General features: G+C 48.2%; 1 protein-coding gene across 2 annotated transcripts in view; it reads left to right on the plus strand.

Moving 5' to 3' along the window:
• Positions 1–726: 726 nt before the first annotated feature.
• DGCR2 (DiGeorge syndrome critical region gene 2) overlaps positions 727–14,749 on the plus strand; it is a 118,322-nt gene continuing 104,299 nt past the window's right edge. For both annotated transcript variants that reach the window (XM_069756875.1, XM_069756882.1), the window contains exon 1: positions 727–1,034. In XM_069756875.1, the coding sequence (XP_069612976.1) occupies positions 956–1,034 (79 nt within the window). In that variant the 5' untranslated portion in view covers positions 727–955. The remainder of the gene's footprint in view (positions 1,035–14,749) is intronic.

Raw genomic sequence — 14,749 nt, forward strand, 5'->3', positions numbered from 1 at the left:
GGCCTCTGACCTTTCCCTGCGCACTGCAGTACTTTGCTCTGCCCTAAACAGGGCAGATAAAGTACGCCTGCGCCGGAGCCGCGGCAAGAGGACGTCATCGTAAGAGGATGGGAGGCCCCAGACCGGGACGCCTATCGGACTGGACCGCGCCGGGACCGCCCCTAGGGGAGTATAATCTAACCTCTTTTTCTCATCTTTCAGGTTACATCGGGGGCTTATCTACAGCATTACAGAATGCTGTAGATAAGCCCCTGATGCTGGTGGGCTTACCTCACCTTCAATTTTGGGGGTGACAGGTTCCCTTTAAACCTATAAAAAAACAGAAAAGAAAAAATTGCCTAATAAGAAACTGACGAATAAGAATCCAACTTCAGTATCGTGCGTATTTCGTGGAAACAGAATTCGTGCTACATTACTGCATTAGAAACGTGAGGTGACTTCCCGTTATAGGGCCGCCATTTTCCGGTCTTGCTTTACCTCAGGCCGATACTTTGGAGCTGATAGTTGTGCGCCGCCATGACAGCAGTCACATACCGGCACCAAGCACCGGAGTCCAGATTTCCTCAATAACTAACCGTCCCCTCTAGCTCCATTACCACACACTACAAGGTGACTCGCGATAATCACGCACTGCCGCTGACTCTGCCCCGCCCACACGCCGGTGAGTTCCGGAGTCACGTGACCCACCGTAGAGCCCGCCCCCGGAGCGCTGTGATTGGCTGCGTTGTGTTCTGTTTGTTGTGAGGGGACGGAGGCCGCCATCTTGTTCCCGGAGATCTGAGCAGCGGTGCATTACCCGTTACCGAGAAGGATTAGGGGACGTGTGTCCTCCATAAGGATTAGCGCTCTGTTGTGGTGACGGTGCATAACCTCCGGGACCGGCGCCCATTACGCTCCCCTCCTGCGGCGAGTGTCCGGTTTTCGTTGCTCTGGCGGGAGGATGAACGGAGGATAAATGGTGCCCAAACCGGACAGCGGCACCTTCCTTGTCCTCTTCCTGCTTGTGCTGACCCTGACCGAGCCGCTGCGGCCAGGTGAGTCCTCGGTGGGGGCGCTGTGTGACCGGGGCCGTGCTACTGGGCCCGGGCTGAGGGATGGCGGCCAGGCCGTGTGTTGGGCCCTCACACCGGGCAGCAGCAGGCACCGGCGCGCTCTGTCACCGCCTCATGCGGAGCCCCCTGCCGGCAGCTGAGCCGCTATCACACGGCGCTGCCACAGGTGAAGGGGCATGTTCTAGGGCCAGGATCAGCGCCCCATCACTGTACCGCTGCTGCCGATCACTGGCTGTGGATGTCACGTCCCTGCGGAGGCGTGTGAATGGTGTCCAGCATATGACCAGTGGCATGTAAAAGGTTAGGCTCACATGGCGTTAGTGCCATCCGTTGCGCTAACGCTGATGCACAAAATCTTTTTCTTCAGTCGCGCTAACACATGGTAGCATTGCATTGGCATGCGTTAGCCATAGAGATCTATGCACAGCAAACACGTCCGTTCACTGTGCGTTAAGACCTATCGTACCCGAAAACGCGGTAGACCAGGGTCGAGGGTGCGTCACAAAGTAACGGACCATCGCTAACGCATGCTGGTTTTGACATGTTGGGATGCTTTAAGATAATGGAAGTCTATGGGCTCGATAACGGATCCGTTACATTGCGTTAATGCCGCTTAGTAACGAATCCGTTGAACGGATCGCCCAAACGCAATGTGAACCTAGCCTTATTCTTATTAAGGTTGCAATTTGATCGTCTTGAAAAAAAATCCTTGTTATTAAGAATGGAGAGATTCTTACTTTTTATACTCTAAGGGTACGTGCACATGGTCGGGAACCGCTGCCATTTGGATGCTGTGCACTTGCGCAGCGTCCAGATGTAACAGCATAGTGGATGGGATTTCAAGAAATCACTGGCTCATATAGGTGAACCATAGGTCACAATTCAGGCCAGCAGATTAACGTTACTGGTCAGAACGTGCATGCAGGAGTGTCTACCCGGGAAGCTGAGGAGGGGTGCGCTCCTGAAGAATGGACATGAGAACCCCCTTCTGGAAAGAGGCGCTGCATCTCAGTCTCCGTGGGTGATCCGCTGGCGCACATGCACACATAGCGGACATTGGCTTTCTAGAAGTTCCATCCACTTGCTGTAACATCTGGCCGTGGCGGGTTTGATGCTTCATAAATATGTAGCATCAAACCCGCCGCAATTCCTGATCGTGTGCACATACCCTAATGGGTGAGTTACTGATGCTGGTCCTGCATTATCTCCAGAACAGTAGCTTTCTCGTGGGGGTTCCCAATATTGCTGAGCTGTCAGATTAGATGTTTCTATGGCAGTGCCACATTCTGCTGGACTGTACGAATGCGTCTTTGACTAAATGCACAGTGGCCCACAATAATGTTTGTGGCAGAAGGTTAAAGCCGGATTTTATTTCTACTGCTGTGCCGCCATCATATGCTGGACTTAAGGCAGTAGTGCAACAATCCCAATCTATCACATATCCACAGGATGGGTGATTTAGTTTCTAATTTTCTGGAAATCCCACTGATCAGTGAATTAGGTGTAGGAGCATGCACAATGTCATTACACAGCACTCCAATTTTTCCATCACCCCCATAGACTTTGAGTGGAGTGACAGTGCACATGCTAAACCCTCTATTCGCCATCAGTACGGTGATAAGTTGTGATTGTAGCACACCTCCTTATGTAGACCTGCATATTATGGTGACTTAAGGTACCGCCACATTTAGCGACGCTGCTGCGATCTAGACAACGATGCTGATCGCTGCAGCGTCGCTGTGTGGTCGCTGGAGAGCTGTCACACAGACAGCTCTCCAGCGACCAACTATGCGAAGTCCCCTGGTAACCAGGGTAAACATCGGGTTACTAAGCTCAGGGCCGCGCTTAGTAACCCGATGTTTACCCTGGTTACCAGCGTAAACGTAAAAAAAAACCAAACACTGCATACTTACATTCCGGTGTCTGTCCCCCGGCGCTGTGCTTCTCTGCACTGATTGTGAGCGCCGGCCGGCCGTAAAGCACAGCGGTGACGTCACCGCTGTGCTCTGCTTTCCGACCGGCGCTCATAGTGCAGAGAAGCACAGCGCCGGGGGACAGACACCGGAATGTAAGTATGTAGTGTTTTTTTTTTTTTTTTTTTTTTACGTTTACGCTGGTAACCAGGGTAAACATCGGGTTACTAAGCGCGGCCCTGCGCTTAGTAACCCGATGTTTACCCTGGTTACCAGTGAAGACATCGCTGAATCGGCGTCATGCATGCCGATTCAGCGATGTCTGCGGGAGATCCAGTGACGAAATAAAGTTCTGGACTTTCTGCTCCGACCAACGATGGCACAGCAGGATCCTGATCGATGCTGCCTGTCAAACTCAACGATATCGCTAGCCAGGACGCTGCAACGTCACAGATCGCTAGCGATATCGTTCAGTGTGAAGGTACCTTTAGACTCTCTAACTGCCAATGATATGGCTGTGACCAGAGTTGTGCTATGATTATGCCATTAGAGACAGTAGTCACATGTGGCTCTTGAGCCATTGGTTGTGGAACATTTTAGGAGTCTTATGATGTGCTTTGATCCATTTTTCGTAAAATTGATTGTAGGCTGCTGTGAGAGCTGTAGCAAGGTTTTGCTTTTTATGGAAAGAAGTTTCCACCCACTGTGAATAATTGTGTACATGAGGCTGGATTATATTAGGTCATATCATTGGTCAGTAAACAATTAGATTTACTTATCAAGAAATAAACAAAAAAGGAAAAAATGTTGAGCAGCACAGCCCAGGAACACGGGGCCAACTGTAGTCTGTGCTTGGTGTAATGGAGAACCTGGCTGCGGACCTTGGGTGCTCGCATGGAAAATAGAACTAAAGGTACCGTCACACTAGACGATATCGCTAGAGATCCGTGACGTTGCAGCGTCCTCGCTAGCGATATCGTCCAGTGTGACAGGCAGCAGCGATCAGGCCCCTGCTGTGCTGTCGCTGGTCGGGGAAGAAAGTCCAGAACTTTATTTCGTCGCTGGATCTCCCGTCGACATCGCTGGATCGGCGTGTGTGACACCGATTCAGCGATGTCTTCACTGGCAACCAGGGTAAACATCGGGTAACTAAGCGAAGGACGCGCTTAGTAACCCGATGTTTACCCTGGTTACCATCCTAAAAGTAAAAAAAAACAAACACTACATACTTACCTACCGCTGTCTGTCCCCAGCGCTGTGCTCTGCACTCCTCCTGTACTGGCTGTGAGCGTCGGTCAGCCGGAAAGCAGAGTGGTGATGTCACCGCTCTGCTTTCCGGCCGCTGTGCTCACACAGACAGTACAGGAGGAGTGCAGAGCACAGCGCTGGAGGACAGATAGCGTTAAGTAAGTATGTACTGTTTGTTTTTTTTACTTTTAGGAAGGTAACCAGGGTAAACATCGGGTTACTAAGCGCGGCCCTGCGCTTAGTTACCCGATGTTTACCCTGGTTACCGGCATCGTTGGTCGCTGGAGAGCTGTCTGTGTGACAGCTCTCCAGCGACCAAACAGCGACGCTGCAGCGATTCCGGATCGTTGTCGGTATCGCTGCAGCGTCGCTAAGTGTGACGGTACCTTAAGACAAATCGTATCTCAGAAAAAATGCGGCAGCACTCACCAGTCCTAGAGTGATGTGATTCCTTTATTCAAACATGATAAAACAGGATCTTCACGGCTCGGGGGTGTGCATGTAATACAAGGGTGTGCAGGGATCAATGACGGCCGTTTTGCGCTGAATGTAGCGCTTCTAGCGCCACCGATCTCCTTCCCTCCGTCCTGTCATCTGCAGTCCTCCGCCCTCCTGTCCGCTCCCCCTGTACTCCGATTTACCCCCCCCCCCCCCTCATACTTACTGACCTCCGGTGTCCCTCCCGGTGTCCGTCTGTGTGCTCCATGGGCGCCGCCAACTTCCAAAATGGCGGGCGCAGTGCGCCCGCCGATTCTGCCAGCCGGCAGATTCGTTACAGGTACATTTTGATCGCTGTGATAGGTTCTATCACAGCGATCAAAATAAAAAGAATAATAAATAACCCCCCCCCCCCTTTATCACCCACATAGGTAGGGACAATAATAAAATAAAGAAAATATATATTTTTTTCCACTAGGGTTAGGGCTAGCATTAGGGTTAGAATTAGGCTATGTGCACATGGTGCGGATTTGGCTGCTGCTGATTCGTAGCAGTTTTCCATCAGGTTTACAGTTCCATGTAAACCTATGGAAAACCAAATCCGCTGTGATCATGGTGCGGAAAATACCGCGCAGAAACGCTCTGTTGTATTGTGCGCAGCATGTCAATTCTTTGTGTGGATTCTGCAGCGTTTTACACCTGTTCCTCAATAGGAATCCGCATGTGAAATCCGCACAAAAAACACTGGAAATCCGCGGTAAATCCACAGGTAAAACGCAGTGCCTTTTACCTGCAGATTTTTCAAAAATGGTGCGGAAAAATCTCATACGAATCCGCAACGTGGGCACATAGCCTTAGGGTTAGGGTTGGAATTAGAGTTAGGGTTGGAATTAGGGCTAGGGTTCGAAATAGGGTTAAGATTAGGCTGTGGTTAGGGTTGTGGTTAGGGGTGTGTTGGGGTTAGGGTTGTGATTAGGGTTATGGCTAGAGTTGGGGTTAGGGGTGTGTTGGGGTTAGTGTTGGAGTTAGAATTGAGGGGTTTCCACTGTTTAGGCACATCAGGGGTCTCCAAACGCAACATGGCACCACCATTGATTCCAGCCAATCTTGTATTCAAAAAGTCAAATGGTCCTCCCTCCCTTCCGAGCCCCAACGTTTGCCCAAACAGTGGTTTACCCCCACATATGGGGTACCAGCATACTCAGGACAAACTGCGCAACAATTATTGGGGTCCAATTTCTCCTGTTACCCTTGTGAAAATAAAAAATTGCTTGCTAAAACATAATTTTTGAGGAAAGAAAAATGATTTTTTATTTTCACGGCTCTGCGTTATAAACTTCTGTGAAGCACTTGGAGGTTTAAAGTGGTCACCGCACATCTAGATTAGTTCCATGCGGGGTCTAGTTTCCAAAATGGGGTCACTTGTGGGGGAGCTCCAATGTTTAGGCACACAGGGGCTCTCCAAACGCGACATGGTGTCCGCTAACGATTGGAGCTAATTTTTCATTCAAAAAGTCAAATGGCACTCCTTCCCTTCCGAGCCCTGCCGTGTGCCCAAACAGTGGTTTACCCCCACATGTGAGGTATCAGTGTATTCAGGAGAAATTGCCCAATAAATATTAGGATCCATTTTATCCTTTTGCCCATGTGGAAATGAACAAATTGAGGCTAAAATAAATTTTTTGTAAAAAGAAAAAAAAGGGCTTTTTCATTTTTACGGGTCAATTTGTGAAGCACCTTGGGGTTCAAAGTGCTTACTATGCATCTAGATAAGTTCCTTGGGGGGTCTAGTTTCCAAAATGGGGTCACGTAGGGGAGCTCCAATGTTTAGGCACACATGGGCTCTCCAAACGCGACATGGTGTCCGCTAACGATTGGAGCTAATTTTTCATTCAAAAAGTCAAAAGGCACTTCTTCCCTTCCGAGCCCTGCCATGTGCCCAAACAGTGGTTTACCCCCACATGTGAGGTATCAGTGTACTCAGGAGAAATTGCCCAATAAATATTAGGATCCATTTTATCCTGTTGCCCATGTGAAAATGAAAAAATTGAGTGTGAAGCACCTGGGGGTTCAAAGTGCTCACTATGCATCTAGATAAGTTCCACGGGGGGGGGGGGGGGTCTAGTTTCCAAAATGGGGTCACTTGTGGGGGAGCTCCAATGTTTAGGCACACAGGGGCTCTCCAAACGCGACATGGTGTCTGCTAAAGATTGGAGCCAATTTTTCATTGAAAAAGTCAAATGGCGCTCCTTCCTTTCTGAGCCCTGTCGTGCGCCCAAACAGTGGTCCACCCCCCCACATATGGGGTATCTGCATACTCAGGACAAATTGTACAATAACTTTTGGGGTCCAATTTCTTTTTTTTACCATTGGGGAAAATAAAAATAAATTGTTGCTAAAAGATAATTTTTGTGACTAAAAAGTTAAATGTTCATTTTTTTCCTTTCATGTTGCTTCTGCTGCTGTGAAGCACCAGAAGGGTTAATAAACTTCTTGAATATGGTTTTGCGCACCTTGAAGGGTGCAGTTTTTAGAATGGTGTCACTTTTGGGTATTTTCAGCCATATAGACCCCTCAAACTGACTTCAAATGTGAGGTGGTCCCTAAAAAAAATGGTTTTGTAAATTTCGTTGTAAAAATGAGAAATCACTGGTCAAATTTTAACCCTTATAACTTCCTAGCAAAAAAAAATGTTGTTTCCAAAATTGTGCTGATGTAAAGTAGACATGTGGGAAATGTTATTTATTAACTATTTTGTGTCACATAACTCTCTGGTTTAACAGAATAAAAATTCAAAATTTGAAAATTGCGAAACTTTCAATTTTAGCCAAATTTCCATTTTTTTCACAAATAAACGCAAAAATTATTGACCTAAATTTACCACTATCATGAAGACCAATATGTCACGAAAAAAGAATCTCAGAACCGTTCCGATCCGTTGAAGCGTTCCTGAGTTATTAGCTCATAAAGGGACACTGGTCAGAATTGCAAAAAACGGCCAGGTCATTAAGGTCAAAATAGGCTGGGTCATAAAGGGGTTAACTGGAAACTGAGGGCTTTTTAAAAGGGTTCTCCTGTTCCTCTCAATTTTGTATCCAGCACTTGTGTTCTGCCAGCAGATATTGTGCATATATGCTTGACCTCAGAATAGTATGCAGGCATCTACTGAAGCGGTGTCATCACTGCTGCTCTCTTCCTGATGCCTAAGTAAGTGGCACTAAAAAAGCCATTTTGTTAAAGGAATAGTTAATTCTCACTACAACCTTGCCCCATTCCCCTGGTTTAGATTCTTTGATAATAGCCACATGGGCCATACTTGTCTGCTATTGCACCCATGGATCCAGCACATTTCTCTTTGTGCCAACTTCAGAAGTGATGACTTCACAGTTGTCTTGTCACAGGACAGCTGTGACCTATCACTTGCTGTAGCAGTTGGGTGATGTGAACAACGCCTCATCATATGTTTCTTTGATGACGGACTAAATCCTACAGCACATTACAGCCCATTTAAAATGTATTTTGGGCGTGATAGACTCCCATTAAGATGTTTCAGTGTAAGAAGTAAAGCAGATTGTGGACAGTTTGAACAAGAATCTACTGTGTTTTAATGATTTTTCTTGGTGCCGTGAAATGGTTTTAAAGGGGACCTGTTAGGCTAGGTTCCCATTGCGTTAATGGGACCATGCTAACGGAAAGCGTTGCACGGCGAAATTAACGCTGTGCAACGCGTCCGTTAGCGCGCCCATTCACAGCAATGGGGACGCGCATCACTAGCGCGTGCCATTTTCGGCACGTGCTAGCGATGTGCCGGTGTTTTGTGGCGCGCCGCGGACGCTGCTTGCAGCGTCCGAAGCGCGCCCGGGGTCCGTTCCCCGCTATCGGAGATCTGCGAGAGCGGGGACGTTTAACGCGACCCCTTTACAAAACATTGCGTTAGCGCAATCCGCTAGCGCTAGGCGCTAAACGGATTGCACTAACGCAATCTGAACCTAGCCTTACCAGTATAAGCATATTAAACTGACGACATCACGGAATAGTGGCTGCACATCTGAACAAAACATAGTTGTTGTTTTTTTGGCTTATCTTTGTTGCAGAGATCGGAGCTCATAAAATTTAGGATATAATTTATAAGCAAAGGGGCATTACCAGAGAGTCTTAGGCTACTTTCACACTTCCGTCGGTACGGGGCCGTCGCCATGCGTCGGCCCGACGGACGTTGTGAAATTAACTGCACGACGTGGGCAGCGGATGCAGTTTTTCTCTTACCCCCATGACGGCACCACGGAGAGAGATGGATCCGCCCTCAGGGACAGGAAACCCACAGGTTAAAAAGGCGGGACCTCTCCTCCACCTTAGTTCGGTTTCCTGTCTCTGATGGGGAACCCACAGCTTACTGCAACCAGGATTCCGGGGACCATTGGGCCGAGTTCAGGCAGCGGGGGGCCCTGCCGCGGTCGTAGATGTTCTCCCCAAAGGCACGTTTGGGGCCGGCGGGTCCTGTGTGGTATGTGCGGGGAGGAGGCAGTGAAGAGGATCAAGTCTGCCTCCTCCTCTGTTCTTTCGCAAGGCCAGTAATAGGTAGCGGCGGCTACGTGGGGTTAAACCGCCGGTCTGGAGCCCAGGAGGAAGGTGACGGCAGTCACTGAGGGGAGGCACTGGCATGGTGAGGCAGAGGCCGCCTCTGTCCCTCGAAGTCCGGGGTATCTTTCTGCGCAGGCGCGGGGGTCACTTCCGGGGCGGCGCAGGGTATCTCTGGATAGACCGGATGTTGCCTTGCGCCGCACACCGGAGATAAAAACAGCGGAGGGACTGAACACCGCTGCTCAAATCGTGCCACCATGAGTGGAAAAGAGCAGTCGGTGGAGGATACTCCGCAATCCCAGCTGGGAGAAGACCCACAGGAGCGCCGTCACCAGCAGAAAAAACAAAAGCAGGATCAACCCACACAGCACCCCAGCTCAGGATCCCAGCACAGCAGAGGCTCTAATATATCCAGGAGGAAAACAACGGTTCAAGTGGAGGAGGCATCCCCAAGACCAGAACCGGTATCTTCCTCACGCTGGGAGGGTAAGTGACCTCCGTGAATGTATAGGTTTTAAATAGGGGTTTATTGTTTTCCTAGGAGAGGAAATGCCAGACGAAATTAAAACTGTGTGCCCGCCCTGCTCGGCAGATCTACCAATTGCATGGGCAACAAAGCTCTGTGCCTTATGTATAGAGAGCACCATAAATGAAGAGACCCCAAGATTTGCGTCTGAGCTAAAAGATCTAATTAAATCCCAAGTTGAAGAAGCTCTAAAAGGAGTAAAAAAGCCAAAAGAGGAAACAGAGAAACAAACCCCCAGATTACAGCTCTAGCGAGGAAGATAGTGTACATTATATCTCAGAGAGTTCGGCATCTTCATCGTCATCATCCTCCGCATCCTCAGAAGGCGGCTGCAACTGTTTTCCAATTGAAGAAACAGATGCATTAGTAAAAATGGTTAGGACAACCATGGGTCTGGCAGACACTCGTGCTAAAAAAAACGCTGAAGACCTTATGTTTAGTGGCCTAGTACAAAAGAAACATAGGGTGTTTCCTTTAAATGAAAAAATTCAGGCCCTAATAAAAAAAAAATGGAAGAGGCCAGATAAAAAAAGTCCTGTTGACCCCCAAACGGAAATATCCGTTTGATGACCCAGCTTGTGCTTCATGGGGAAAAGCTCCGAAATTGGATGTCGCGATTGCAAAGGTTTCCAAAAAATTTGCTTTGCCCTTTGAGGATATGGGGACCCTCAAGGACCCTATGGATAAAAGGGCGGATAGATTTTTAAAAGGAAAGGGAAAGGGAAGCCACTAGCGGAGGGTTAAAAACCCAGGATAGCCGCTACATGCACAGCCAGAGCTCTAATGGTCTGGCTGGATCATCTGGAAACACAATTGAAAAATAAAACAGCAAGAGAGTCTATATTGGACTCCGTATCAGTCATGAGGGGAGCTGCGGCATATTTAGCAGACGCTTCCCTAGACTCAGTGAGGCTGACAGCAAGGTCAGCCTTATTCTCAAACGCGGCCAGGAGAGCACTATGGCTAAAGAGTTGGCCGGGTGACTTGCAAACAAAAGCAAAACTTTGTTCCATACCATGCGAAGGGGAATTTTTGTTTGGGCCTACCCTGGATAATATCCTCGAAAAAGCCGCAGATAAGAAAAAAGCTTTTCCAGGATTTCCCAACCAATCCTATAGGCGGCCCTTTCGAGGGAGGAAGTTTATGCAAAGGCGCCCCCCAAAAAATCAAAAAGATGGATGGGAAGATAAAAAATTTAGAAGGGGAGGCTTCATGTTCAATAAACCAGATAATAAAAAACAGCCACAATGAAGGTGTGCCCCAGGTGGAAGAGAGACTGACATGCTTCCTCCAAGCCTGGGAAAAAATATCTGGGAGCAACTGGACTTTGAACATAATAGAGAAGGGTTTGAGGCTGAAATTTCATACAAGGCCACACCATCAATTCGTTATAACACCGCAAAGGAAGTCCGAGACCGAACATCTGAGCATCCAGAAAGAAGTTTACAATCTCCTAACAAAGAATGTCCTCCAGGAAGTCCCACAAGAGGAAGCAACAGGTTTCTACTCTCCTCTCTTTCTTCGGACGAAGCCGGATAGGACTTTCAGAGTAATAATAAACCTGAAGAAGTTGAACAAATACCTAGTGACAGAAAGTTTCAAAATGGAAACAATAAAGTCATGTGTCAGAACCCTTCATCCGTCTTGTTTCATGACTGTCATAACTTGAAAGACGCATACTACCATGTGCCGATCCATCCAGATTTTCAAAAATATCTCAGGGTGGCAGTGATGATGCATGGAGAGCTGAAAACATTACCAATACAGAGTGCTTCCATTCGGCCTTGCCATAGCCCCGAGGGTATTTACAAAACTAATGGCAGAAGTAATGGCCCACATAAAGGTACCGTCACACTGGACGATATCGCTAGCGATCCGTGACGTTGCAGCGTCCTGGCTAGCGATATCGTTCAGTTTGACACACAGCAGCGATCAGGATTCTGCTCTGATGTCGTTGGTCGCTGCAGAAAGTCCAGCACTTTATTTCGTCGCTGACTCCCCGCAGACATCGCTGAATCGACGTGTGTGACGCCGATTCAGCGATGTCTTCACTGGTAACCAGGGTAAACATCGGGTTACTAAGCGCAGGGCCGCGCTTAGTAACCCGATGTTTACCCTGGTTACCAGCGTAAAAGTAAAAAAAGCAAACACTACATACTTACCTTCAGCTGTCTGTCCCCGGCGCTCTGCTTCCTGCACTGTACCGCTCTGCTTTCCGGCCGCTGTGCTCATAGTCAGTGCAGGAAGCAGAGCGCCGGGGACAGACAGCCGAAGGTAAGTATGTAGTGTTTGTTTTTTTTACTTTTACGATGGTAACCAGGGTAAACATCGGGTTACTAAGCGCGGCCCTGCGCTTAGTTACCCGATGTTTACCCTGGTTACCAGCATCGTTGGTCGCTGGAGAGCTGTCTGTGTGACAGCTCTCCAGCGACCAAACAGCGACGCTGCAGCGATCGACATCGTTGTCGGTATCGCTGCAGCGTCGCTTAGTGTGACGGTACCTTAAGGGAGCAAGATGTATTGATTGTCCCTTATCTGGACGACCTCCTAGTGATGGGCAGGTCTCATCTCCATTGCAGTCAGCAGCTAGACAAAGTAATGGCAGCCCTATCAAATCTGGGGTGGTTATTGAATCTGGAAAAATCCAGAATTATCCCAACTCAGATACAACAATATTTGGGGATAATAATAGATTCAATAAAACAAGAATGTCGTCTTCCAGAAGTGAAGGTGTCTAACATGATAAAACTAGTGGACAATTTAAGACATTCCCCAGTAGTTACTTTGAGGAAAGCCATGTCCATACTAGGGTCAATGACAGCCTGCATTCCTGCGGTCCAATGGGCTCAGGGTCATTCCAGAGAACTCCAGTGGGAAATATTGGAAGCAGAATGCCGTTCAAGGGGAGATTTAGAGAAGCAGTTAAAAATATCTTCACAAACAATAGCTTCTTTAGTTTGGTGGACATTCCCGGCCAATCTCACAAAAGGGGTACCATGGGTATGGCCAGTTTCAATAACCCTGACCACAGATGCAAGCCCATGGGGTTGGGGAGCTCACCTAAAAGGTCAAGTGGCTCAAGGTCCATGGTTAGGGGAAGAAAAACTCCTCACTTCAAATATGAAAGAGCTGTTAGCCGTAAAGTATGCCCTCAACCACTTTCTAACCTCCCTCCATTACCATCACGTGAGAGTTCTAACGGACAACAGGGTAGTAGTGGCATATTTGAATCATCAGGGGGGAACAAGGTCACAACCTCTGATGAAAGTGACGAAATCTATTCTATCACTAGCAGAAGCCAACCTGCTCTCCCTGATAGCCCTTCACATCAAAGGGACAGAAAATCAGAAGGCAGATTTTTTTAAGCAGAACACAACTAAAACAGGGGGAACGGGAGTTAAACCAGGACATATTCAATCTCATAGTAGATCGTTGGGGGGCCCCGGATATAGATCTGTTCACGAACCGTCAAAACCGGAAAACTCAGGCATTCTGCTCAATAGATCCACGGGGGAATCCAGTGACCCTAGATGCCTTTCTAATTCCCTGGGATTTCCAACTGGCTTACGCCTTTCCTCCATTAGCTCTAGTACCACTAGTTCTAAAAAAAGATCAGGGAGGACAGAGCAAGAGTGATAATGATAGCCCCGTTTTGGCCAAAAAGAACGTGGTTCCCATTGCTGCGTCTAATGTCCATATCAGAGCCTTGGGTTCTCCCAGATATTCCAAATCTCCTGTACCAGGGACCAATAAACCATCCACAAATAAAAAATTTGCACATGACAGCATGGAATTTGAGAGGGAACTTTTAACTGGGAGGGGGTTCTCTCCAAATCTAGTTTCAACACTATTGGCCAGTAGCAAGCCGGTAACTACGAGGGCGTATGGCAAAGTCTGGAAAAAATTCCTCTCTAGTTCTGGTGTCAGGTTATCGGAAAAGATCCCAATTCAGGAGATTCTGGAATTCCTCCAAAAAGGGCTAGAAAAAGGCTTGGCAACTAGTACCCTAAAAGTCCAAATCGCGGCATGGGGGGATGGGGACACAGCTGAACTCTCAGCACTGTATGGTAGAGCTGCATTCGTCTTTGTAATTGCGCCCAGCTCTCTCTCCCCCCACACTGATTGCCATGATTGAAAAGCTGAATGTGTTTGCCATCACGCTGCTTTGCTGTATTTCCCCTTTATCTCACACTGATTGCCCTGAGTTGAAATACCATAAGTGCTTTTAATCACATTCCGCTCTGCTTTAGGCGGTGTTCCCATGGTCAGATATAGTAATGTTTTGGATTCAGCGGATTTTTACTGCATCCAAAGCTCTGCGTTCTACATTACAAGCACAGTGGATGGGAATCCCATTCTGACTGGGCTTTTTAATGCTGCATAAACTGACCTGCGGTGTGGATTTTGGAGGAGCAGCATTTTAATTTCTGTAGAGGAGACGCTTGTCTCCTCTGCGTACTTTTCCCTGAAAAGACTGTCATCAGATGCAATAAATTTGCGTAGTTCTAAAAGTCAAGCGCATATGTAGAACGCAGCGAAAATACGCTGCGTCCAATACGCTACTATTCCTGACCGTGGGCACGTACCCTAAAGGTACCGTCACACTAGACGATATCGCTAGCGATCCGTGACGTTGCAGCGTCCTCGCTAGCGATATCGTCCAGTGTGACAGGCAGCAGCGATCAGGATCCTGCTGTGCTGTCGCTGGTCGGGGAAGAAAGGCCAGAACTTTATTTCGTCGCTGGACTCCCCGCAGACATCGCTGAATCGGCGTGTGTGACACCGATTCAGCGATGTCTTCACTGGTAACCAGGGTAAACATCGGGTAACTAAGCGCAGGGCCGCGCTTAGTAACCCGATGTTTACCCTGGTTACCATCCTAAAAGTAAAAAAAACAAACACTACATACTTACCTAACGCTGTCTGTCCCCGGCGCTGTGCTCTGCTCTCCTCCTGTACTGGCTGTGAGCGTCGGTCAGCCGGAAAGCAGA

This window comes from Ranitomeya imitator, chromosome 1, assembly GCF_032444005.1.
Source record: "Ranitomeya imitator isolate aRanImi1 chromosome 1, aRanImi1.pri, whole genome shotgun sequence".
Taxonomy (NCBI): domain Eukaryota; kingdom Metazoa; phylum Chordata; class Amphibia; order Anura; family Dendrobatidae; genus Ranitomeya; species Ranitomeya imitator.